General features: G+C 35.9%; 3 protein-coding genes across 4 annotated transcripts; 1 reads left to right on the plus strand and 2 right to left on the minus strand.

Moving 5' to 3' along the window:
• Positions 1 to 231: 231 nt before the first annotated feature.
• On the minus strand, positions 232 to 5,314 carry LOC106297083 (serine/threonine-protein kinase EDR1). Of its 2 annotated transcripts, none has more exons than XM_013733364.1 (17): positions 5,211 to 5,314; positions 4,580 to 4,792; positions 4,267 to 4,470; positions 3,839 to 4,012; positions 3,437 to 3,687; positions 3,220 to 3,339; positions 2,997 to 3,086; positions 2,784 to 2,879; positions 2,458 to 2,550; positions 2,173 to 2,293; positions 1,606 to 1,891; positions 1,348 to 1,471; positions 1,232 to 1,251; positions 993 to 1,149; positions 597 to 885; positions 446 to 518; positions 232 to 356 (listed from the first exon to the last, which is right to left on the minus strand). In XM_013733364.1, exons 2-17 carry the CDS (start codon positions 4,733 to 4,735, stop codon positions 274 to 276), a joined length of 2,337 nt encoding a protein of 778 aa, XP_013588818.1. In that variant the 5' UTR covers positions 4,736 to 4,792; positions 5,211 to 5,314; the 3' UTR covers positions 232 to 273. The 2 variants fall into 2 exon arrangements, with proteins under 2 accessions (XP_013588818.1, XP_013588817.1); XM_013733363.1 differs by having other exon boundaries at positions 4,580 to 4,825; positions 5,132 to 5,314.
• A 7,977-nt stretch (positions 5,315 to 13,291) lies between these two features.
• On the minus strand, positions 13,292 to 16,839 carry LOC106300116. Its single transcript, XM_013736193.1, has 6 exons — positions 16,393 to 16,839; positions 16,112 to 16,231; positions 15,961 to 16,022; positions 14,310 to 15,839; positions 14,104 to 14,227; positions 13,292 to 13,974 (listed from the first exon to the last, which is right to left on the minus strand). The coding sequence occupies exons 2-6, from the start codon at positions 16,218 to 16,220 to the stop codon at positions 13,376 to 13,378; spliced, it is 2,424 nt and encodes an 807-aa protein (XP_013591647.1). The 5' UTR covers positions 16,221 to 16,231; positions 16,393 to 16,839; the 3' UTR covers positions 13,292 to 13,375.
• A 6,520-nt stretch (positions 16,840 to 23,359) lies between these two features.
• On the plus strand, positions 23,360 to 24,824 carry LOC106300117 (ribosomal L1 domain-containing protein 1-like). The gene has a single exon (XM_013736194.1). It carries the CDS (start codon positions 23,424 to 23,426, stop codon positions 24,642 to 24,644), a length of 1,221 nt encoding a protein of 406 aa, XP_013591648.1. The 5' UTR covers positions 23,360 to 23,423; the 3' UTR covers positions 24,645 to 24,824.
• Positions 24,825 to 25,734: the final 910 nt, after the last annotated feature.

The following is a 25,734-nucleotide window of genomic DNA, read 5'->3' on the forward strand; positions in this document are numbered from 1 at the left end:
ATCATGTAGGGATGTAACACAAAATGCGATTAGAAACTAAAAATTGTCTCAAATTTTCACCAATTTGCAAGTTAATATCTACAAATATCTAAAAAATGAACTTAAAATTATTTCAAAAGGTTTTAAATTACTGACAAAACTGAAAAGAGTTACACAAAGCTTTATGTGGATGAAAGAGCTAAAGTTCTTTTGTACAACAAACTCAAAGAAAAAGATCTCAAAGATTTTCTATTCACAGAATGAAAAAAAAAAAAAAAAAAGATTCAAGAGAAGTTAGCAAAGTGCATACTCGCAATCCATCAAACGAGAAAGTATATCACTGCACCTTGGTCTTTGTTCCGGTTCTGTCCAACAATCTGCAAAACATCACAAAGAACATTCCATAACCCCAAACAAAGATTCAAGAACATAAGAAAGAAAAAAACACTTTGAGAAGTGGCAAGACCTGCAATAAGCTTTCCCAATGGCCCTTCAGGAATCTCAAGCCGAGCTCCCTCATAAGCAACAGCGTAAACAACCTGAGAACATGCAGAAACTAGTTATATAGGTACACAATAACGTCACTATGGCGTTTTCTTCTTGGTGAGTTATGTTACCCGTTCAGGCGGTACTCCTTCCCAAGGTCTGGTTAAAGTGCAGAGTTCCCACATTATTACACCTAAGCTGAAGATGTCACACTTTTCAGAGAAGGGCTCATTGCGGATAAGTTCAGGAGCCATCCACTCTGGAGTGCCTGCAGAGACTGCATCTCTCATTGTTGTCCCTGTCATTATTCTCGATAGCCCAAAATCGCAGATCTTGACTGTCAATTTGCTGCTCAAAAGACAGTTTGCACTCTTTATATCACGGTGTACTATCCCCATCCGATGTATGCACATCAACCCCCTTGCAAAAGTTTCATAAACAAAATTCTTTGTTACAAATCATTTATATGAGACTTCCTCCTCACTGGGACATAGCTACAGTCTTTCCAGAAAAAAAATGGAATTTACCGGCAAATGTCACGGAGCATCTTTAGTTTCCTGCGCCAGCTTAACTTCTTCTTTTGTCCACTCAAACGCAGCAAATTATACAAAGATCCCATTTCCATGTACTCAGTGATCAGTGATAATCTTGGAGGTTTTGTGCATGCTCCAAGGAACAGTATAACTACAAGGAGTTGAAGATCACTGTTAATGGAAACTGATACTAAATATCTTACAAATGAAAATTTAAAGAAAGAGTTGAGTACCGTTGGGATGTCTAAGTCGGCTGGTAGTTATTTGGATGCAGAAAGAGAAGGAAGCAAAGAAAGTCAGAAGTTATTACTAAATGTGAATAAAACAGACAAAAGTCTTAAAGATATACCTAAGAATCGATATCTCATTGCAGAAATCTTCCATGTTCTCAGCTGTTAAGTCTTGCTCAAGGAACGCTTTGATCGCAACGTCTGTTCCGTTCCAGACTCCTCGGAAGACTTCTCCAAAAAATCCTGGAAGAAAGAATCAAAAAGAAATAAAAGATATAATACATAGTCCGTTCTTGAAGAAAATATATGGCCGAGAAAATTTTACAAGAACGCATAAAAACCCAACTCAAAAAACATTGAGCTGAGAAAATTCTCACCAATTCCAACACGAATCCCAACCGTCAACTCAGAGAAGTCTATGTACCATTCTTCATAAGGTAACAATGGCTTGTTCTGGAACATGGGAGATCCCAATACTTTATCCCAAATGTGGCTTATATTACGATGTGACGATCCATTCCGTTCATAGGATTGGCCTCGGTAGTTCTTGGGTGAAGATGGTAGTGAGATTGCCTTCTGTGACTGTGGATCTAGTGTTTCCCTGGAAAGGATCGACCTTCCTCCAGATACTTGGTCATGAGCATCGAGATGGAAACCAGAGACCTGAAAAGCAGAATTGTCTTAGTTAAGCCAAAAGATTCACAGGTCATTATCCAAATTTGAGTAAACGTTCCAGGAATCATAATCTTAAGCATGTTTTGAGGATGAGAAACAAACATCAACTTGAAAATAATTATTGTGCGTTGTTGAAACAGAAAATGCTGTTGCATCCTAAAGTTTCTTTATTAACTTCTAAGATTACAAGCTATCATTGTTAAATTTCTCAAAATATCTTCAGTGATCGATGTATCAGTAAGCTAAATTATATACAAATATTTACATACATTTTTCTGGAGATGAGGGCCCTCGATTCTGTCATTTGGAGAGTTAGGAGATGAACCATCATCACATTGCTCTTTTGAGAGGCGATTCTGCTTCAACGCTTCATTCATCGCTCTTACTGCCCTGAACAAGATTAGATGCGTTTATCATTAAAATCACAAAAACTGAAACTCCGTGTTCAAAACAGTTAATGGTCTACAATTCTCAATGTAGATGCACTGAGCTGAAACTTTCAGTCCCATACATTGAATCTATGATGGTCAATGAGCCATAACAAAAACACCCACCTGACGATATCATCACCAATCTCAGGAGTTATACTAATGCTTCTCCTCCTTATTCTCTTAGTTTCCAGTTTTGCTCGTCCAACAGATTTGGAGCTGCACATGAATACTGAATACATAAGCTTTTTTTTTTTTTTAACAAACTTTATGCACAAGAACTAAGTTCTCTGAGAAACTAGACAAAAGAAGTTGGTAAGCACTAAACCAGACCAACAAACAACCTGGCCTCTTGCAGCAATAATTTTATATCTCTAAAACTGAAAAGCTCAAACCACATCTACAAGAACCTTTCCATCTAAGTTACCAAGGAAAAAAAAAACATAACCAACCTTGATGTGGCAACATCACCGGTGAAATCTTGTGCCAGGTTCCTGTCGCCACTTAACATGAACCTTGTACGTGTTCGGAAGGAAAGATGCTCGGGGCTGCATACATGATACAAATAGAAATTTAAGAACAATGGAACTTTGAATGACTAGAAATCAAACTAAGTTGGTTTCAGAATGCATAAACATATACAATTCAACAGAGATGAGAGTAACCTGGAACCAACAGTCCTCTGATCAGCATTGACCTTTCTCCGGTTCTGCCGCCAAATCTCATTAGCAATGTTTGACTCGCTCTGTGAGTAACTGGAGAACAGAAGATACAAATATTGACGCATGGTCACTAAATCCACTCCTCGGTTTAAATAGAACAGAAGGAATCTATAAACATGGAGTTGGTTCATAACATAAAAACACAATAAAAACAAAGTCTCATCACCTTAATTTTCTCTCTATCACGGAGGCAGATCGTAACAGCATATTCCTTGATGGTGGACCAGACCTATTTGGATACCCTTCCAGTTTCCTACGAAACAGAAGGCTTTCATCTTTTTCTGCACTGTACAACAACAATAATTAGAAACTCTGCGCACCAAAGCCTGAGTATTGAAGAAAAGGTAGAGTGCAGACTCCACTTGTAAAGTGATTCTACTTACTTTTCAAGCTCTGGATAACCAAACATGGGACTATTTGGCTCCAAAGGCGAGTCGCAAGAGTCGTTCTCTGCAGAATCACTTTCCCCTGCCGCTGAGATATGACTCATATATATTACCTTGGTTGATAGAGGAATAAGCTGACCAGGAAACCGCATTAGATCAACCAGCATTTCCACAGAATTAAGAAGAACAGTAACAGATATATGATTGTATGAGTCTACGCTCTCAGCAGCTCCATCACTTGACAAACCCTGACCAAAAACAAGTAAACCAAAATACATAGCAAGTTTAAAACTGGTCAAAATATTTGGTATCAAAGGCATGATCACTCATATAAACTAATCAATCACATGCAAAACGTGGAGTGATACTCAATATCACTGACCACATTTGAATACTTACCACTACAAGCCTGCTTTGAAGGCCAACCGTATCAGCTAAAACTTTGAACAAGATAGCTCGAGGACGGCAAGAACCATTCTTGATCTGTCCTAGCAGTTGAATCCCACAATTTTCAAGAGATTGTGTAGTTTTTGCCGGGCTATGCACAGTAGATTGCTTATAAACAGTTTCCACCTGCCAGACAATATTCAACAACGGCTTTTCAATAAAAAAAAAATAAAAGGAATAAACAAGATTTATGAAATGCTTGCTCGTAATGCATCAATAAACATTTTGAAGTTCATTGTAAAGCCGGGAGAAAAGAGCAAGCAAACAACGGTACACATATCCTAGTATAGCACTTTTCTCAAGTATGCAATGCATCAAGAAATATTCTAAGATAAATTGACGATATAAACAAAAGTATCTCAAGTCCCAACTGCTCATACCAGTCCAGCAATTTTCTTGATAATAGCAGCTGGTTTTGAGTTAAATCCACTGACAAGTTTGGTAATCAACTGCTTTTGCCTGAAAAGCTTTTTATCTTTTTGAAAATCAACAAGAATCACATCAGCCTTTAGACCTTCGTCGCCCAGAGCATGAAGATCTTCCAATGTAGGAATGCTATTAAATAGCTGCTTCAATCTACTATCCTGTAGACATCTTAAAAATTAATAGTGTGAAAAAAAAATGAATCTAGTCCAAACAAACCTCACTGAAACGTTATTGAACAGAGCTAGTATCAGCCTAAAAGAAGCTTACCGGGATCACGGAATAGAAGCCGTTTGGGATGGGCTCAGAAAGCGAACCAGTGGTCCAAAGAATATTTGAAGCACTATTAGATGGAAGCCCAAAATCTGAAGGCCACCAGGTTTCTTGCTCTGATGGCCCAGTATCATCATCTCGTGTATCTCCCATTTGCCTATTTCCTTGAAGTCTAAAATTACATCAGCTCCTACTAAATGAGAAGAAAACCTGTAGCTTTTAAGTTGAAGGAGGTCATTCGATCTACATGCATAATTAAACACACGGGTTAAAGAAACAAACCTAAGTAGTGCAATGCTACTACTCGTTTTGCTTGTGGAAAAAAAAGAATATCAAAACCTAAAGTTAAGAGCTATAGAACTATAAAATAAAGAGAGAAGGAATTCATGAGCAGTCCAAAACAGTTCAATATGGTGATCTCATCGTCTTCATCTTAACTCTACAAGCTTTACTTTTACTTTCATGATCTACCCAGAGAGTCAATTGCAATTCATAAGTGAAAAAGAAAATGAGAATGGAAGTTGAATAAAGGGTTTTTTTTTAAATTACCGCAAAATGAGATCGAACTTGAGTATACGAACAAACAAAGTCAATCTCACTGCTGAGAGAGATGCAGTAGAAGAAATACTTCGATCAGATAACAACAGAAGAGCTATGCGTTACTTACAAACAATCAAACAAACAGAGAGCGTATGAACGTGTGTACGTATATTATATAGTTTTTGATTTTTTTTGTCGGGATCTCATCACACACACAAAAAGAAAAGAGTGATGGGATTTTAGGAAAGTGATGAAGAGGAGGAGGGAAAGGAGATGATGTGGGAAACACGTGCGACTTTATGAGTCACGTGCCCAGAAAGTAAATACACCTCTGGGAGATCGACAGCTGGCGTCCCACGTCATCTCCCGTGATTCACCACCGTCGCTTCTATTAATTGGTGGTAATTTTATGATTTCTTTTTGTTGTAAATGTAGACTTTTAATTCAGAGAGATTTATAAGAAAAACAACTAATTAGTACATATGAATTTCTATTTTCTAAAACATATAACCAATATTATAACTGCTTCAGAAATGTATTTTTGAAGTTTTCATACGTATCAAAAAAATTATTTTATAACATCCTTTATATACTAAAGCGCAAGTCGCATAGCGAATCAATTCCTGACACGTGGAAAAGATTTATAAAACAATTTGAAAAAATAAAAATTCATCTCCTATTTTCTGTAATCCAAATTTTTAACTAACTATATTCCTAATTTTTCTCACAAATCCTACGTTATATTTTTTTAAACCGTTTTCTTGGTGTCCTATATAAATTAATCTACTTTCCCTAAATTTTATCTCTCACACAAAAACATCGCGTGTTCAAAGGTGAGTTATGAGTCTGAAACTGTTTTATCATTTATGTACATTTGATCAGAATTTTACTCACTAATCTCCCTCTCTCTCTCCCTCTCCCTTATTCTCCATAGCTTCATGGTTCTTTTTCTATTGAGTTCTTCGACTGATAGAAAACTCTATACAAGTATATGGTTATTCTTAATTTAGATTCAGTTTCCTTTTATTTTTATTTAATAATCTCTTAATTGTTTATTTCAGGATAAAATGACACTAGAATATATTCTGTTTCAAAGCTTTATTTTTCAATAAAAGTTTGGAAAATCAGAGCTTTGCCAGCAATGAAGGAAGAAGATAAAAGACATACAAGCTTTCTCTCAACAAACTTAGAACTAAAGCAGAACCATACCCAATCTAAATACAAATGGTATGTTTCGTTCTTTGATTGACTCTTTTAGGTTACACTTTATAAAACACGTTTTGGTTTTGTAACTTGGAAGAAATCATATCTCATGAAGTAATGATTAACAAATGATCCCATGACATTCCGCCAAGAAAAAAACTCTCAACAATTATGATTATACAAATCAGATATTTACAATTTGTTTGTTATGGTTACTATTTCACTAATCTCCTTTTCAATAAAAGAGCATACGCTACTATCTTACATTTTTTTGTAAGTCTATTATATAAAAATTGACTACGTACATACATGTTTAATTTCATTTTTATGATATAATTTTTTAAGAATTATTTTTTTTTTTAAAACTTATTGTAGGTGGTATCCATTTCTAGAAATGTGCCTAAAATAAGTTTAATTTAGATTAAAACAAATAAAAACTTTAATTTTTTATTTTAAAAGATAATTTAAAAGCAAAAAAGAAATGATCGACCGGGTGATCGTGGTCGAGTGGTAAGGTGACGGGACTGAGATGCCAACACGTTTCAGGTTCGATCCACCTGCTACGCGAAACTAAGTCACAATTATTCTGGTCACCTAACACGGATATGAGCCTATTATGGTCCATTTGAATACCCGGAGAGAAGGTCTATCCGTGGGCTGCACCTCCCCTTGGGATTAGTCTTAAGAGAAATTAATTTAAACAAATAATAATTTTTTTTTAAAAAATAGCCGTATAACAGTTTCGTGAAACCAACTACATTACCCATGATCATTCTTCTTTATCCATGACCATACATTTTTTTTTTGGTAAATGATCATATAGATTTTAAAGTATAGCATACGTTAGGCATAAAGATCACCTATTCTCTGTTACATTCTATTTTTTTATTGTTTTATTAGAGTTATAATATTAGTTTTGGTCGTAAATTAACATACTGAATGAATTACTAAATGAATTTAGTCAAAGAAACATAAATTCAGGTCACAGTCAAAAATTAGGAAAAATAATGAAAGCAACAAAAAGCTGTGAAAAAACCAAATGTGTTGAAAAGAAAAAGTAAACGTAAAAAAAAGTCAAAACCTCTCTGACACAAACTTCGATGCACAGTGTCTGGCGTGTCCCTAGCCTTGCTTCTGGTCGGAACCCTCCGTCTGTTACTGCTGGTGAATCCCCCGACCCTCCGCCTGTTCCTCCTGACCCTCCCAACCCTTCCTCACCCCTCTCTCCAGTTCATTATCCAATTTTAGCTGAAGCCAAAACTGTTCCTAGATCTGGAAAAGCTTCCCAAAGATCTAAAACTACTACTTCAAATACTGATGGCTTCAAAGCCTCAGATGTTACTCCAAATGCTGATTCTACCTCCTTGGTAGGTGAAGCATCTCTACCTCCTTCAACTGCTCCATCCTTTGGATCTGGAAAAAGTACTGCTCATAGATCTGAAACTGAGCTTAACCATAGTAGAAACTTCCATACTCTCCCGCCAAGAACCTCCTCCCTCAGGTCACTCCCTCCTCAAACAGAAGCCACCGTCCAAAACTCTAATCACCCCACCCAAACTAAAACTACCAACCCCCAATCACTTAAACAAACAAATCCTGTCCTGGAAACCTCAACTGAAACCAACCCCACCACGGACCCGCCTTCCCTAGTCGAAAGAATTAGGAAAACTGAAAACAAAACTTTGAAAAGGCTTGCTCCAGACAGTATTGGTGCTACTGGCCGTCCTCGTGTCTTAATCCCTGACTCCGTGTTTCAAAAGGGAGCGGAGTTACATAAGGATTTCATAATTTGCTATTTCAATGGGAAGGCTCCTCCTTTCAACCAGATCCAAAGCGTATTCAACCATATGTGGGGAAAAGGAAAACGATTGGAAATCCACAACAATCCCTTAAACCACTCTGCAATAGTGAGAATACAAAGTGAATACCTTCGAGAGAAGATCCTTGAAAAGAACATCTGGTATGTGGGTGATTCAATGTTCCATACGGCTCAATGGTCTTCAGCTCATTCAAAAAATACTCCACCTCTCAAGGCCATCAAGATATGGGCTCACCTCAGTGGCATTCCCCTTGATCTGCGTCACGATGAAGGATTGAGTTTAGTGGCTGGATTAGTGGGTGAACCAAAAGAGACAGATGACTTCACGAAAAATCTTGTAAGCTTAACTCTATCCCATGTAAAGGTCGAGGTTGATCTCACTCAACCATTACCTGATGTTGTTGAGTTTGAAAGGGAAGATGGTGAGGTAGTAGAAGTCTCAGTTCACTATCCGTGGATCCCCCCAACGTGCTCCCATTGCCATGAACTCGGTCACATAATCTGAAACTGCCTCACTTATTCTCCTCCTCTGAAAGACACTGCAGCAAAGAAAAAGGCACCAGTTACTAAAGTGGCTCCTACTCAAAGTAAAAAATATCGGCCAGTGTCTCATAACACTTCGGCAAGCTCCTCTCAGTTGGCTCCCCCTGATCCTAAGGGCTCGACTCCACAAAAATTTGTGACTGGTGATGCTCATCAGCAAACTGATCAGTTTCCTCCTGAACCTTGTGCTAGCCTAACCAATTCTTCCCTTTCTCACCGTCCTCATCCACCTGTAAAGCCAGTTCTCCCTAACCCTTTCCTAACCCCTGAACCAATACCTAGACCTTCTCTCAAAAGATCTCGATCATCGCCAACCCTTTCTCCTCCCCTCTCTTCAAACCCTAACCCTTTTTCCACTTCTACCCAAATCACTGATCCCTCTCTCTTCCAACCACCAAACACTTCACTGTTAAAACCTTTTACCCCTACTACAAACCCTTTTTCACCCCTTTTGCTTGACTCTTTTGTTTCTTACCCTGATGGCTCTTCCACTCTTTTGGAGGACCCTCAAACCCAAGCCTAAATGAGTGTTAAACTCTTTTTTTGGAATGTTCGTGGTCTAAATGACCCGAGCAAGCATAGACCTTTTTTTTCTTGGCTTAGTTCTAGCAAGCCTCTTTTTGGAGCTATTTTGGAATCTCATATCAAGCAACCTTTTTTGAGTACTATCCTGTCAAGCCTATGTCCGAACTGGTGCTACACATCTAATCACCTTTCCGATCCTGATGGTAGAATCATCCTAATCTGGAGAGATTCCCTCAAAGTTCAAGTTCTGTCGCAAAGTAGACAATGCATTACTTGTCTGGTGTCGTTCCCTAACCAACGTCCAGTCTACTACTCAGCTATCTACGCATCTAATCTAAGTTCAGAAAGGGTTGATCTTTGGACAGAACTCCTACAACTTCACTCAACCTATGACCTAGACAGTAGTAGTTGGATATTGGGTGGAGATCTGAATCAGATAATACATCCGATGGAGCACTCTGACCCTAATGTTTGCGTACCTGATCATCTCATGTACCAGCTGAGAGATTGTATGACGCAACTAGGAATCTTTGACCTCCGCTATGTTGGCGCTTCTCATACTTGGACAAACTATTCGCCCTCAGGACCTATCTCAAAGAAGCTTGACAGGATGATGGTTAACAGCACCTTTGTTTCCACGTTTTCTCATGCCCTAGCCACCTTCCTTCCACCTCTATTCTCAGACCATGCTCCCTGTATCCTCGACCTTGCTTTTAGCCTTCCTACATCCGGAACAAAACCATTTAAGTTCCCCAATTACCTAACCAAACACCCGGGGTTCACTGAGCTAATACAAGATGCATGGATTCAAGCTGGAAACGAGTGTCAAACATTGATGCAACTGTGCTGGAAGCTCAAACTGATCAAAACTGATTTGAAAATTCTAAACAAAGATAACTATTCAAATATACAGGAGAGAGTGAGAGAAACTAACAGTTTATTGCAACTTGCGCAGGTACATGCCTTGCAGGATCCTAATCCAATTACTTTTCAGACTGAACGTGACTTGCACCAGAGATGGAACTTCCTCCGAGAGATCGAGGAGCTCTATTTCAGGCAAAAATCGAGGATAAATTGGTTAAAAGAAGAGGACTTAAACACTACTTACTTCCACCGAATCTGTCAAACCAGAGCATGCTACAATGCTATCAGAGCTTTCCTAGTTGGAAATGATACCTGGATTACAGACCCACAGGAAATGAGTGATCATGCTCTCAGCCACTTTCAGTCAGTCCTAAGCCCGTTGAACTATCACCCGCCAAGCATCTTATCTCCCCCAGTCTGGTTTGCGGATCTCACTGGCTTCTCATTCCCAAATCACCTGCTTCAGTTGATGTTATCCATCCCCACGGCAGAGGAGGTAAAGACTGTCTTTTTCAGACTAAATCCCAACAAGGCTTCGGGTCCGGATGGACTAACATCAGCATTCTTCAAAGCGACATGGGAATTCATTGGACCTGAATTAGCGACATCAGTCAGGAATTTCTTTGCATCAAACTTCCTGCCTGCAACGGTAAATTCCACCATCCTCACGCTCGTGCCAAAATTCCCTGGAGCAACAAAGATTAGTGATTTCAGACCGATATCATGCCTTAATACCATCTACAAAGTCATCTCAAGACTCTTGGTAAAGAGGTTGAAGCCAGTTCTGCCCAACTTAATACTACCTAGTCAGACAGCGTTCGTTAAGGATAGACTACTTGTGGAAAATACTACTTTGGCAGGAGAACTAATCAATGGTTATCACAAGAAGAAGGGAGCAAAGAGAATTACCATCAAAGTTGATATTGCGAAGGCTTTTGATACACTGTCCTGGGAGTTTTTATTCTCCTGTCTTGAGGGATTACGTTTTCCTGCACGGTTCATAGCACAGTTAAAGGCTTGTATATGCACAACAAGCTTTATGGTCGGATACAATGGATCAGTACATGGCTATTTCAAAGGAAAGCGAGGCTTAAGGCAAGGGGACCCCCTTTCTCCCTATCTATTTGTGATTGCAATGAATTGCTTATCATTTATGCTAAACAGAGCAGCAACACAAAACAGACTACGATATCATTCAACTTGCACCTCTACTAAACTTACTCACCTCTCTTTTGCGGATGACCTCCTGATATTTATTGATGGATCTATTGAGTCTGTCCAGCAAGTGCTACAAGTGCTAAAGGAGTTTTGTTTTTCAGACCTGGCTCTGTATGGGTGCAGTGGTTCAATGAAGTGATTCTTCAAGGTTCGGTGCACAACTATTGGACAACAACACCAAAACAATCATACTCCTGGCTAGTGAACAAACTGCTCAAACAGAGAAGTGAAGTGTTCCCTCTAATAAAGCTCAGGCTGCAGAACGGTGAAACTGCAAGGTTCTGGTCGGACAATTGGACTCCGTTTGGGGCTCTCTACACTCATCTCTCGGGACGCAACTCCAGATTGGGGATACCTCATCAGGCAACTGTATCTTCTTTATGTCGTGATGGCTCCTGGGGGCTACCTCCAGCTCGTACTGAAGCGCAAGTGCAACTCTACACCTACCTTACAACAATCCAATTGACTGGTGATCAAGACTACTACGAATGGGAGATTAATGGCACAATCTACAACTGCTTCAAAACAGGTATTCTATACGATTACCTTATGGAACCACACCCTGATGTTTATTGGTATGGTGCTGTATGGATCTCTAGAGCTATTCCTCGCCATAGTTTCCACATGTGGCTAGTGATTCAGAACAGGATCCCTACTCGAGATAGACTAATCCAATGGGGATTGCAAGTTGATCAATCGTGTCTGCTTTGCAATAGAAATCGGGAATCAAGGGATCATCTTTTCTTCTCCTGTGACTTCAGTTACAAACTATGGGAACTGGTAACGAGGAGACTTGGGATTTCACCTAGCCGCGACTGGGAGAATACACTGGCACAGATGGTTTCCCTCTCTCTGCCTCTACCACAAAGGCTACTTGTTCTTCTTGCTTGGCAGTCGGTGGTGTACTGGTTATGGAATGAGAGAAACACGAGACTTCATGCGAACACCTATCGATCAGCAGATCAGATATTCAAATTGATTGATCGACAGCTGAGGAATAAAATCCAAAGCTTCAGAGATGCAAATCCGACCCGATGCTCCTTGATGATGCAGAGATGGCTGGGTTAATCGACATCGAAGAAACCGCTCTCATAAGAAACAGAAACGACTTCTCCTCTCCATGACTGGGCTTTCAATTCACCCTTTCACCTTCATGGGCTTCACACTACGTATGGGCTTGACTATTAGATTTTATGTAATGAGCTTGTTAGAAAACTAAAGTCATATGGGCTTTTGTAAACTTTTTCATTTTTTCTTTAACTTAAGTAAGCAGTTTTACAAAAAAAAAAAAAAAAACAAAAAGCTGTGAAACGGGAAAGCTTTGAACTAATATTTATATCAAACAAGCTAACTAAGATCAACGTAAAAATATTTAAACAAATCTAACTTCATTTTATAGTATGTTTGTGGTTAAATAATAATAAGTGTGTTAAAATTTTCTTATATATACACATATCCTTCTGATAAATCAAAGGTAAATAATACATGTTATTTTAGTTATATATAATTAAAAATTTATTTTATTTGTAAGCAAAATAATTCCCATGCAAAGTATGGGCTCAATACTAGTATTTAAATATTTTAAAATATTTTTAAAAAAGCATGGACCTTTGGTTCCGTAGGAACACGTCCGAAAGATTGAGAATTATTTTGAAATGAATATAATATTTTTTATCTATTAAAAATGAAGAAATTCTTCAATGAATGGAGTGGTCCTTCATTAATTAAACTACTAAACTATAAAATTATAGTAAAAGAATATCAACTAAATTTGATAAATATAATAAATTTTTTTGGTCAACAATGAATATAATAGCTACATATATTAAAATGTTTGGTGATGGTTCTTGTTGGTCTCATCTTCATTTGTCACCGACACCTTGACTTTCTATAAGATACCACTAAATATACCGGTTTGTTCACTGACTAAACCAGAATCCAGACAGTACCAGTTTCTGGTTCTTCATTATACCAATTCAAAATGAAAGATGCACTTCTTCTCAGCCGTTAACCGTTAAAAAACAAAATAATAATTCATTCAGACAAATTCAAAAACCAGGAGAAGCACTTCTACACACAACTTACAACGGCCGTTTAATAAAGCTAACAGACAAAAGATCACTAACTAAATCATCAACCAAACCAGAAACTATCTCTCCTTCTACATCAATGCCTTCTTCAAACATCTCCCTCTCATAACCAACCCATCTCCCCTCCAAGCAGCTCATGTCATGATCCACAAGCTCGTCTATCATCATCTCTCTCATCTTCTTCAACCCTTTAACTTCTCTGTTCACTTCTTCAGCAAGCAAATCTCTATGTTCCAACATCATCATCATCGTCCCTCCTTTGCAGCTTCCAACTAACATCCTTTCAAACTTCACTGCTAAGCACTGATTCACACACTCGAAAAGCACCTTTCTTTCGATCTTCGTCGAGATTACTGCTCCTCTTGAGCGTTCCATTTCATCAAAGAGGCTCGAGGGTAATACTAGTTCGTTAGTGGTTGTCGTCCCTGAGGCAAAGTCTTGAAACATGAGCTGGCCAGAGTTGAGGATCTCGGTTATGTACTCCAGCTCCCAATCAAGTGTTGCTGCGGAATCTGCTTCATCTACGGTTTGGTGTGACTCAGTTGATGAAACCCAAGTGAGTTCTTGATCTGATGAACTCTGTTTCACGCCTGATAAAAAACAACAACATCAAACCAATTCAATACCAAGACATTAGATTTGCCATCCATGGTGTCAAAATTCACAACCTATGCCATTCACAAGTGAGAAAATCAAGACAAGAATTGACAAAGACATACCATATTCTCTGTCCTGTCTGCAGTCTAAGTAACTCTTGTTGCTGGAGAGCGCAAAATCATCGGTCTCTGTAAGAGTACTGAAGCTACTAACTTCTTGTTCTTCTCCCTGTATCATCTTCTTCTTCTGTAGGGAAGCAAAAGACAATCTTTTATTAGAAGCATTTGATATAATAGAAAAGTGTAGCTGCATTTTTGTGGATACTAACCTGAGATTCCTGGTTGTTATAGAATGAAGTGCAGTCAGAGACAGATTCGCTCTCCGTTAAGACATTATCAAGACTGTTTTGAGTTGTTGCACCATGTTTTGATGGCGATAAAACTACCTTATTCGCTCTACTCTCTGTAATGGAGCTAAAACACTCTTCTTGGATCAAGGTAGAGCTAGATGATTCAATCTTCAAGGTCAATTCCCTGAGCTTCTGCTCCAAAAGAGCATTTAAGGAGTCACCGCCTATCACATTATACTTAACAGCAGAGTCTGCTGCATCTTGTTTGGTTCCTTGTGAGCGAGATGGTAAGCCTTTTATCGAAGACGAGAACGTGAAAGATATCACATCCGTTTCCCTTCTCTGATCATTTTTAGTCGTGCTCGAGTCACCATCCATGGAGATGTTGCATTTTATAGACTTCTCACCCCTTTTGATTACTGGTTCTTGCACCCCGTTTCGTGGTTTCTTGCTACGAGGAAGATTCTTTCTCCGGTGTAAAGGCAAAGATTTAGACTTTTCTGCTGATGTCATAATGGAACCCGAGCTTCTCGATGTAGTTCCACTGTCCACAAGAACCTTGTTCACAACTTTGTTCATTGGTTTCCTACTCTGATGATTGTCTCTGCAGTTTTGCTTCTGGTGGTTCTGCTTAAGGACATTCTTCCCTCCGCTCACGGAAGCTCCTTTGAGACCATTCTGGCTTTTTACTGCACGGTTCTTAGCTTCTGCTGCTTTCTCCTTTTGTCCTGAAGATGTCCTTTTGTTTCCACTCGAGGACGTTATTAAGCTGTTGTGTCTCTGAGCATTACTGCTTCCCTTTGGTTGCGCAGTGAAAGAAGGCGGTTTTAGTTCACAACTGCTTTTCCCTGAAGCTGTAGTCTTAGTCTGGTTTTGATTACTGCTACGAGTATTATCATTTGAGACTTGAGGGCATGAGGTTGAAGCTTTCTGCGCAGCTTCTAGTTTCTCTTTCAAATCTCGGATCCTTAATGGAACTGGAGAAGAAGAATCAGATGATGGAACCACCCTTGTTCTTGCCATCATCCTTGGACTTGACTCTATCATTCTCGAAGCAGCTTCCATAACATAAGCAGGGTTCCTTGATGGAACAAACCCAGGGTTCCTTATAGGAGACAATAGCTTATTGTGAGTGATGGAGATGGGTTTAGCAGATCTTGGAGGTAAAGTTTCAGTTTGAAACCGCTCAATCATACGTTTATGCGGACCTTTACTGGTTCTTGAATCCAAATGTTCCCAAGAACCGCCGTCAAAGTCGCTTTGATGCTCAGCATTAGCATCCCAAGTGTTAGCCTGGTGAGAGGATCTGAGGAAGTATGGATCAAGGCTAGGATTAACCCGTGGTTCCATAAGGTTTGGTTGCGGTATACAATCCAAACCCATGAGCCTCGCTACCACACTCGGTGCTTTAACAACGTTTCCATCATCACTAGTTACAGAGGATGCACAACAGCTAGAGTTGCTTCCCTGGTTGAAAGTTGAGTTCTTTACAGACTGATCAACCTCAAACTGTTTGAAACAGATCACACAAGAGGTGTAACACAATCAGTTCATGTCATCCACTAAGCCAACACACACATAAAAACATTGCATGAAACAAGGAAAATGGTAATGAGAGCAAAAGGCTTACAACAGAATGTCTTGTAATAGAGGAGGGGTTGTGAACATTCTCTTTTGCTTGCTTAGATTCTTCTGTTTAAAAATAAGAAAATTCAGATTGTCTTACTGAATATATATATACATAATGTTTATAAAGAACACAAAAGGATGAAAAGTCATACCAGAGATCTGGGAGATATTGGATGAGAAAAGCTTCTTTCTTGATTTTCCAGGCCAATCAAACAGATTTAGAAACGCTCCTCTAGGTCGTTTTCTCTCAACAATGTCCATTTTATTTTCACCTATATGGGTAACAACAGTTGAATCAATCCTCAGTGGAATGCAATTACAAGATACTGGATCCCATTTAAACAACAACAGATACAACAAAAGGACCGGACTTTGTGAAGTGATATAATGAATCACACATTGAATTAGCTGAAGGATAGTTTATTTTTTTTACCTCTCAGTTACTCAGGATGCTAAAGTCTTCGCCTTTTAGTTATAGATCCATCCATTTAGTGAAGTTTTTAGAAACCCTTGTGGAAGATCGACCAAAGCTCTCAACTTTATCTCTCTCGCTCACAATCCCACTGTGGAATGAGGAAAGATCTGGTGTTTTGTGCGCTTCAGGATGCTAAAGTTCTTACCTTTTACTTAGGTATTGTGATTCTCAAACACGATAAGAATGAGAGAAGATTTGGGATTTTGTGAAGTGGGTCAGATCAGGAAAGATGATACAGAATTGGAATTTGAGGGTTTTATGCATCTGAGATTAGGGATCTCAGGTAGAGAGCTAGAAGCAGCTAGAGAGGTTAAGTAAGGAGTTTGAATTGAAATGACGACAGAGATAGCCGTTGCAAAGTTAGATAGTCAGAGGGAGAGAGAGAGAGAGAGAGAGAGAGAGAGAGAGAGAGAGAAGACAAAGGGAGATTTGAAAGCTCCCTCCTTTGGGAAATTAAAAGTATTGCTTTTTTTCTAGACCCCAAAAGGAAAATCTTTTCTCTATAAACTATTTTGCTTTTGTTTATTGAATGAAAATGGTATATCTATTATCTAACTTGATAGTGTTCGTATTTGAGCATCCAATGGAGTTGGTGAAAGAGAGCAGCATCCTATGAAGTCGAAATTGTTATATGACTAAATAAATATGTGCACGTTTCAGTTTGAACTTTCTAGTTTCAAACATAAAATAATTTTGAATTTGTTTAGGGGACAAAGAAACACAATTTTTAAAAAGGCATTACGTTTCAAATTTCAGTTGAAGAACAGATAAATTAAAAGCAATAACTTTATGGTAGATAGTGTAGTGTGTATCAAATATGTGTATTCATTTTGACAACATTTGAAATCTTGTAAATATTTACTTTTGCATCAGCGCGTTTAAACTAGTTAAATAATGTATTTTGATTGTTGATAGTTTCTTATTTTATTATAAATTTTGAAAATTATTATATCAACAATTTTACAACCGATAATTTTATTATTTTATTAAGATTTACTACATCGTTTTTCCGCGCTACGCGTGGAGATATACTTTTAAATTTATTTACCTATATCATATTTTATCATATGTAAATTGTAATCTTAATTTTAGAATTGTTGTTTTATTTGATCATTTACAATTTACTATTGCCCTGAAAAAATTCTAATCTTTTTCTTTCATAAAAAAAAAAAATTGTTCTCTCTTCCATTATCCATTGTTACGCTTCTTCTCTGATTCCGGTTACTCCCTTAGAGCTGGAGTTGGATCTTTGATTTTGGTTTTTTATCCTATTTTGTCAGCTGAGATCATCTGGTTTTCTTCCTGTTTTTATTTATGGGTAACTTAATCAAGTTTTGATTTTGTATTTTCAGGAGATTAATGAGTTTAGTGATGATCTCAATGCAATGTTAATCGATCTTCTTTGCTTGATATAGCTAGTTAAAGCGGGTTGGGTTTTCTTACCCTCCAGATCTGATTTTATCTTTGAAACCCTGTGATGTTTTGTTTGTGTTGCATGTCGTCTCTGAGCTTTCTTTGGCTCACTATTGGTTTCGATCTTCGACCTTCTCGATCTTTTGAGCAAGTTTGAACTCGATTGTGAGTTGTTTCGCTCCTTTTCATTACCCTTAAGATTTGATCAAAATCTCTTCTTCCATCAAGCTTCGCATAGTGTTTCGAGTTCTCTTCTTTGTCTCTGCCATTCCGGTTGACGACTAATGAATTTAATTGTTCTGTTTCCTGGTGTATGAAGCTTTGGTCTTTATATTGCATGTGCTATTCTATATAGCAGGAGATGCAAGCCAGAGGTCCTAGTCTGGAATCCTCGCCTTGTCTTTGTTCAAAGGAGCTCTATTGCAGTCAACATGCATTGTTTTGTTCTTGGTTTCTTATGATCTGATCCTTGTTTATTCTAATTTAGATTGAGAAAGTTAAAAATTGTGTTATCTCTCTGTTGATCTTTGTCTCCCATGTGTGAGATGTTGTTTCCAGGGACCTTTGGTTTGGTTTGACGGACTGTTCTTGTCGGAATTATGGTAATCTCCGGTCTTTGTATCTTCATTGATTGTAATGAAAATAGTGTTTAAAAAATATTTACAACTTACTATTTTGACTTTTATGGTAATTTTTTGATATATATGACTTTTAAGATTTTATATGCTGTTGCACCGAGCTATTTTAATGTCAAATAAGTTCAAATTACAGTATATGAAATGAAAGGAGTAACCTGAAATTAAGTTCGAGTTACTTTTTTTCGTGAAATGTTTTGCAAGCTTTGCTTCTATATAAGATTTGAAATATTTTAGGGAACAAAATTTCATATAAGTAAAACACATCAGAACAAAAAATATTTGTTCAATAATGCCCTTAAATTTATTAATATTGTTTTATGTAAATTTTTAATAACGATTATTGTTGACTGTTTTAGAACTGAAACCATTTAAGATTTGTCTGACAGTGCATTATTAAATAGTGAAAATATTAATTTATAAAATAAAATTAAGGGTGATTCTTCTAAATAGACAATTTTCAAGTTTTGATCACAAAAATAGAGCACAAATAGGAAAATGACCAAAATATTTCATTTAATAGATAAAATGACCATAATACTCTAGATATATAAAAAATATAAAAATAAAAATAATAAATAATAATTTAAAAATAATAATTTTTATAGTTTTAGATTATATGTTTTCAAATTAGAACTTTTTTATAATTTTTTTCGATTTTTTTTATATTTTTTTAATTTTCGTTTTGTAATTCGAAAATACTTTTTGAAAATATTTTTCAAATTTTTATTTTCAAATTTTTAATTTTTAACTTTTAATTTTATAAAATTTTAAATCTCAATCCCAAATCTACACCTCTTAACTCTAAACTATAAGGTTTGGATTAGTTAAACCTATGAATATAAGGTAATATTTACATCTTTAATGAAACATTTTGGTCATTTTGATTCTTAAAGTCTATATTTGTGACATAAACTTTTTCAGTGCTATCCCATAGTATTTCCCTAATATTAATTGGAAGCGTATTAAACGTACTATTAAATATTAGTGACAAATATTTTTGCTGTAGAAAAAATATTTATTTGTACTTGGTTTTTTTAGAATGTGTAAACATTGTTTTTGTAACTTTGTTCTAATATAATTTAGATAACATTATAATAAATAAGTTTATATCTTATTTGGTGTCGGACTTCTGTAAATTAATATATAGTTATGGATAAATTGTTTGATAATTAAATATAAAGAACAATAGTGTATGAACCAAAAGTTCTTTTGAAAAAATAATTTTAAAAACATAGAAGGAAAAAAATAGAAGCGGCATTTATACATGAACATCACTTTTAGAATTTTTGGAGAAACAAATGCATATTCTGATTTCTGGGGAATTTAATTTAAAATTTTACCCCAAGTTTGATATCACTTTTTAAATTTATCTTAAAAAGATAACTATTTTCTTTAATATTTTAAATTTGAAAACTAAAATTAACATTATCATTTATAAATGTTTGATGGAGACAAACGACATGTATGACGGGGACAATGCTGGAAACTAACTCCTCCTTTGCTCCTGGGAGGTAGACGGATATTGTTTTTTTTGGAATAAATTCATATTCCCTCCTTTTCAAAAAGGTGAATATTCCAGAGATTTTTTTTCTTTCAAAAATACTTATTTTATATTTTCAATTCAAATTTTGTAAACTAATAATGAAAAATTGTTAAGTTCAAGAACATTAATTGTATTTTTAAATTTTTATTGGCTTAAAAATATAGAAAATATAAATTACAAAAAACTATGTATTTATTACTAAGGTTTAATATATTTTATTAAAAAGTGTGAAAATTCTAAAACATGTATTATTTTGAAACAGAAGGAGTATTTATTATTCCTCTATTTCATAAGTAGCTAATTTGAGAAAGATTGTTTTTTGTTTCAAAATATAATTAGTTTGAACATTTTAATGCTCTTTGTTGAATATTGTGTGATCAATTAAATTATTAATGTTTTTTATAATTGGTTAAACTTATGAGTATTAAATAATATTTTTAAAAGGTAATAATTTTTTAATAATAGTATTTTTATGTAAAATTACTTACAATTTGAAACATCGGGAATAGTTTCTAAACCAAACGAATCCAAGACACTTCAACTTTTTTTCTTCTTAAACGATTAATCTTAGATTTACATTCCAACACTAAAAATAAACAGAAGTAGTAGACCCACACTAAAAAATATTCACTAAGTAATTTTGTTGAATAATATTGTTGTTACAAAAAAAATTCACTAAGTAATGAAAAAATAATATGGTTGGTTGCTTAAATAACACACACTTTATTATTGGCATGTGATTCAGCCTTAATTCCCTGTCGCTCACTCTTTATTAACATCACGCAAAATTAAAAAAAAAAGAGGCTAAAGACGATGCAAACGAAGTCCAGCCCACTCCAAATTAAACGAAAACGTGAAGTCTAGAAGCGACTTAAGCCTGTCTGACGTGTCAAAATAAAATGTTCTGATTGGACGATATTTTTAAAAGGTAATAATTTTTTAATAATAGTATTTTTATGTAAAATTACTTACAATTTGAAACATCGGGAATAGTTTCTAAACCAAACGAATCCAAGACACTTCAACTTTTTTTCTTCTTTTAATCTTAGATTTACATTCCAACACTAAAAATTAACAGAAGTAGACCCAAACTAAAAAATATTCACTAAGTAATTTTGTTGAATAATTTTGTTGTTACAAAAAAAATTCACTAAGTAATGAAAAAATAATATGGTTGGTTGCTTAAATAACACACACTTTGTTATTGGCATGTGATTCAGTCTTAATGCCCTGTCGCTCACTCTTTATTAACATCACGCAAAATTAAAAAAAAAGGCTAAAGACGATGCAAACGAAGTCCAGCCCACTCCAAATTAAACGAAAACGTGAAGTCTAGAAGCGACTTAAGCTTGTCTGACGTGTCAAAATAAAATATTCTGATTAGACGATTTTTTGTGCCTATGTGGACACTCTAAGAGGAGCTTATATCCCCCTTTTAGTATAGTATATATCACGCAAAATTTAAAAAAAAAAGCTAAAGACGATGCAAACGAAGTCCAGCCCACTCCAAATTAAGCGAAAACGTGAAGCCTAGAAGCGACTTAAGCATGTCTGACGTGTCAAAATAAAATGTTCTGATTGAACGATTTTTTGTGCCTATGTGGACACTCTAAGAGGAGTTTATATCCCCTTTTAGTATAGTATATATATATATAGATGTTTGGTAGTTGTGTACTGGCTTATGAAAATTTACTTAATGACATTTTAATTGATAATATATTGAGAATACTACATAATTTTTTTTACTATTACTTTTCCTGATTGTTAATAAATAGTTTTCTACAGTTTCAAATCCAGACTAAAAGTGTATACGCATTAATTAAGGTTAATCGCTCCAACCATCAATCTTAAAAAAAAACCTCAAAAGTTTATTCATTTGATTATAGTCTTTAACATTAACAAAAGTTACTAATGATAATATTTTACAAAACTTCACAAATACATATAAAACATAAATTTAATATATTATACAACATACAATATTACAATATTATATAATAAAAATATAAATTACATATATAATAAAACAACACACATACACACAAATTTTAGAAAGTTACATATAAAATATCAAATTACTCAAACATTATTTCTGTAAGATATGTATTATTTAAGTGTTTATGTAATTTTCTTTAATTTTTGTTAAGTTTGTTTAATATATATTTATTTTGTGTGAGCTTTATTTAATGTATTTTCTATTGTGTGAATTTTATTTTAATATTATGTAATATTTATCCTATTTTATTTTAGGGAAATACCATAGAATAACACTAAAAAAGTTTATGTCACAAATATACTATAAGGGTCAAAATGATTAAAATGTTTCATTAAAGAGGTAAATATACACTGAGGTAAATATACATTTATACATCTACGGTTAACTAATCCAAACCTTAGGGTTTAGAGTTAAGGGGTGGAGATTTGAGATTGAGATTTAAAATTTTATAAAATAAATATTTAAAATTTGAAAATAAAAATTTTAAAAATAGTTTCAAAACGTATTTTCGAATTACAAAAAGAAAATTTGAAAAAAAATAAAAAAAAAATTCGAAAAAGAAATTAATTAATTTTTTTTAATAAAAAAGTTCGAATTTGAAAACATATATTCTAAAACTATAAAAAGTTATTTTTTAATTTTATTTTTTTAAATTTTTTTTAAATTTTTAAATTTTTTATATATCTAGGGTATTAGTGTACTTTTACCTATTAAATGAAACATTTTGGTCATTTTTTTCGTTGTAGTCTATTTTTGTGATCAAAAATTGAAAATGGTTTATTTATGAGAATTGCCTTTTATTTTATTTTGGTGTACTTAAAATCTTTTAAATTAAGTTTAGTATATGTATTTGTGAAAAGAAATTAATTATAAGGACAAAAAAAGAAAATAAAAGATAGTTTTGAGGTTTCACTATTTAGAACCTCGAGATTTGAAGATTTGAAGTTGGGTTGGACCAGAAAAAACCATAAAATTTGAAGATTTGAGGTTGAGTTGGAGATGTCCTATCCGTTAATGAAACAATTGATTCGGCTTCTACTTGTTGTTACTATTACTTTTTTTTTTTTTCATGCTTTGAAATATAAATATATATTTATATATATGGATGGATAGTTGGTGAATTTCTATGAGTAGATGCCAAAAGACCTTACCAAAGTAAAGTCTAGGCCGACATCAAAAAAAAAAAAAAAAAAAAAAAAAAAAAAAAAAAAAAAAAAAAAGTAAAGTCTAGGCCCAAAATGTTTTAAAGAAAAACATAGAAGGCTGAAAGAAGTCGGCCCATTAATTCCTATGGAAACAGATCAATGATGATAAACCCTAAACCAGAGAGCCATTTTATCTCTCTTCATCCTCCCTCTCCTTCCTAAACCCTAATCTCTCTCCTCCCCCAAACCTCTCAATGACCACCGCCGCATCCTCGCCAGACCAACTCCTTCCACCTCAACAGACTTCGAGAGTAAGCCCCAAGACGGTGCACGAAGCCGTCACCTCCCTCCTCAAATGGAAAACCGAAAAATCAAAGCTCGCGAAGCCACAGCTCCTCGAGCAAGACGAGTTCGTCTACCTCATCGTCACCTTGAAGAAGATCCCACAGACCAACCGCACGAAGCCTCACCGTATCCTCCTACCTCACCCTCTCATCAACACGGAGGAAGACTCCCCCGAGCTTTGCCTCATCATCGACGACAGACCTAAAAGCGGATTAACGAAGGAGGACGCGGCGAAGAAGATCAAGTCCGATGACATTCCGATCACTAAGATCCTCAAGCTCTCGAAGCTCAAGACTGATTACAAGGCCTTCGAGGCGAAGAGGAAGCTCTGCGACTCTTACGAGATGTTCTTTGCTGACAGGAGAGTGATTCCTCTGCTCCCGAGGTTGATCGGGAAGAAGTTCTTCACGAGCAAGAAGATTCCCGCGGCGGTGGATTTGAAGCATAGGAACTGGAAGGAGCAGATTGAGAAGGCTTGTGGCTCTGCTATGTTTTTCGTTAGGACGGGGACGTGTAGTGTTGTCAAGGTTGGGAAGTTGTCGATGGAGGGGGATGAGATTGTTGAGAATGTGATGGCGACGTTGAACGGTGTCGTTGAGGTGTTGCCTGGTCAGTGGAAGTATGTTAGGTCTTTGCATTTGAAGCTGTCTGAGAGCTTGGCGTTGCCTGTTTATCAGAGTGTTCCTGATTTGAAGCTAAAGATCGATGCTTTTGGAAGTGAGAAGAGTGTTGTTGTTGAGGAAGAGAATAAGAAGAAGAAGAAGAAAGGTGAAAGTGTTGTTGATGGTGGAGAGAAGAGTGATGGTGTGAAGGGGAAGAAGAAGAAGGGTAGGATTCATGAGGTTAGGTATATGGATAGTAATGTATCTGAGGTGCTTGATGAAGATGAGATTGGTGATGTTGAGGTTAGTATTGAGTCTGGTGGTGATAAGGAGAAGAAGATGAAGAAGAGGAAGAAGGAGGTAAGTGAGACTGCAGAGGCTGAGAAACCAAAGAAGAAAGTGGTCAAGGGGAAGCTGAAGGAGAAGAGTAAGGATGAGATAAAGCCGAAGAAGAAGACAAAGATTACTAAAGAAGAGTCTGGTGGTGGTTTGAAACCCAAGAGTAAGAAGAGTGTGCTCCGAAAGTAAGGCGATAGAAGATCAGAGGGTTAAATCTTTCTTTTGCTTCTTACATGATTTATGTTTTTATCTTAGTGCTGATTACATTTTGTTGTCTTTCATATCGTGTACTGCTGCTTCTCTTGAACATCTAGCCGGTGTGTATGTGAACCTTTACTTTTTTTTTTATACACGAGTGTTTTGTCTTGATTTTAGTGCAATCGCTCCAGTGATAATGATATGCTAACATAGTAACAAGATCTTCATTTTCTTATATAAATATATTTCTCACTCAAGGTTAACTTAACTCTCTAGAATCTCATGAACTGTAAAGTTGCTATGATTTGATAGACATGAAATAACGCAAGACAAAGAATCGATGAAATTACATTTGTCTGTGAGGATGATCATATTATACAAAACATTATCATATAATGAAGTAGGCTGAAACTTAATGTGATCACACATGTAAGAACTTCTTGACCACAAAGGAGCAAGCGTGTGAGTGGTTTACCAATTAGTAAAATCCTCTTTCTGGTCTGTTCTTGTATGCTTAAAATCTCTTCTACAATCTCATTTTCTAATGACAGGACCTCTGTAGGGAACTCTCCATATCACAAAGTTATCTGGAGGTTGATACTCTTCAAGCCATGTCATGTCACATATGATATCACTTGTCCATTCATCGCTTCAATCTCACCTGGTTCCACAGATCATACCATCAACAACATTACCATAGCTAGTAAGGAATGAGAATCATAAACCAAATCTGTTTAGCAGTAGATCTAATGCGTGTATTCCATGATATCTTCACTTAGACTCTTATCTAATAAAGAACCTATCGGTTAAACCATGATTCAGTAGCTTTGCTAAGCGATTAAGTTTACGCTAATGTTACCAGGCAAGTCTAGTATGGGGGAGATTTGTGGAAGTAGTTGCAGTGTCTTCCATGAGTAGAAGGGAATCGGAGGAATCAGAATTTGATATTTTGGCTCTTTTGCATAGAAAACGCCAAGTCTCACTTTACTTTTTTGAAATGATCAATTCACACCCATGCTTTTTAGTTTGAATCAATTCCACTACGACACGTCAATGTTGGCTATTTACTAAATTACCCCAT

This window comes from Brassica oleracea, chromosome C6 (assembly GCF_000695525.1).
Source record: "Brassica oleracea var. oleracea cultivar TO1000 chromosome C6, BOL, whole genome shotgun sequence".
NCBI lineage: Eukaryota > Viridiplantae > Streptophyta > Magnoliopsida > Brassicales > Brassicaceae > Brassica > Brassica oleracea.

Excerpts from the sequence above, each read along its gene's own strand:
- LOC106300117 (XM_013736194.1), top strand. The coding sequence starts at position 23,424 with ATGACCACCGCCGCATCCTCGCCAGACCAACTCCTTCCACCTCAACAG.
- LOC106297083 (XM_013733364.1), bottom strand. The coding sequence starts at position 4,735 with ATGGGAGATACACGAGATGATGATACTGGGCCATCAGAGCAAGAAACC. Across the intron at positions 1,472-1,605 it reads TGGGATTCGTGTTGGAATTG|GATTTTTTGGAGAAGTCTTC; the intron begins GTGAGAATTTTC and ends TCTTTCTTCCAG. Across the intron at positions 1,252-1,347 it reads AATGAGATATCGATTCTTAG|CCGACTTAGACATCCCAACG; the intron begins GTATATCTTTAA and ends AATAACTACCAG.
- LOC106300116 (XM_013736193.1), bottom strand. The coding sequence starts at position 16,220 with ATGGACATTGTTGAGAGAAAACGACCTAGAGGAGCGTTTCTAAATCTG. Across the intron at positions 15,840-15,960 it reads CTATTACAAGACATTCTGTT|TTTGAGGTTGATCAGTCTGT; the intron begins GTAAGCCTTTTG and ends TGTTTCAAACAG. Across the intron at positions 13,975-14,103 it reads CAGACAGGACAGAGAATATG|GCGTGAAACAGAGTTCATCA; the intron begins GTATGTCTTTGT and ends GTTTTTTATCAG.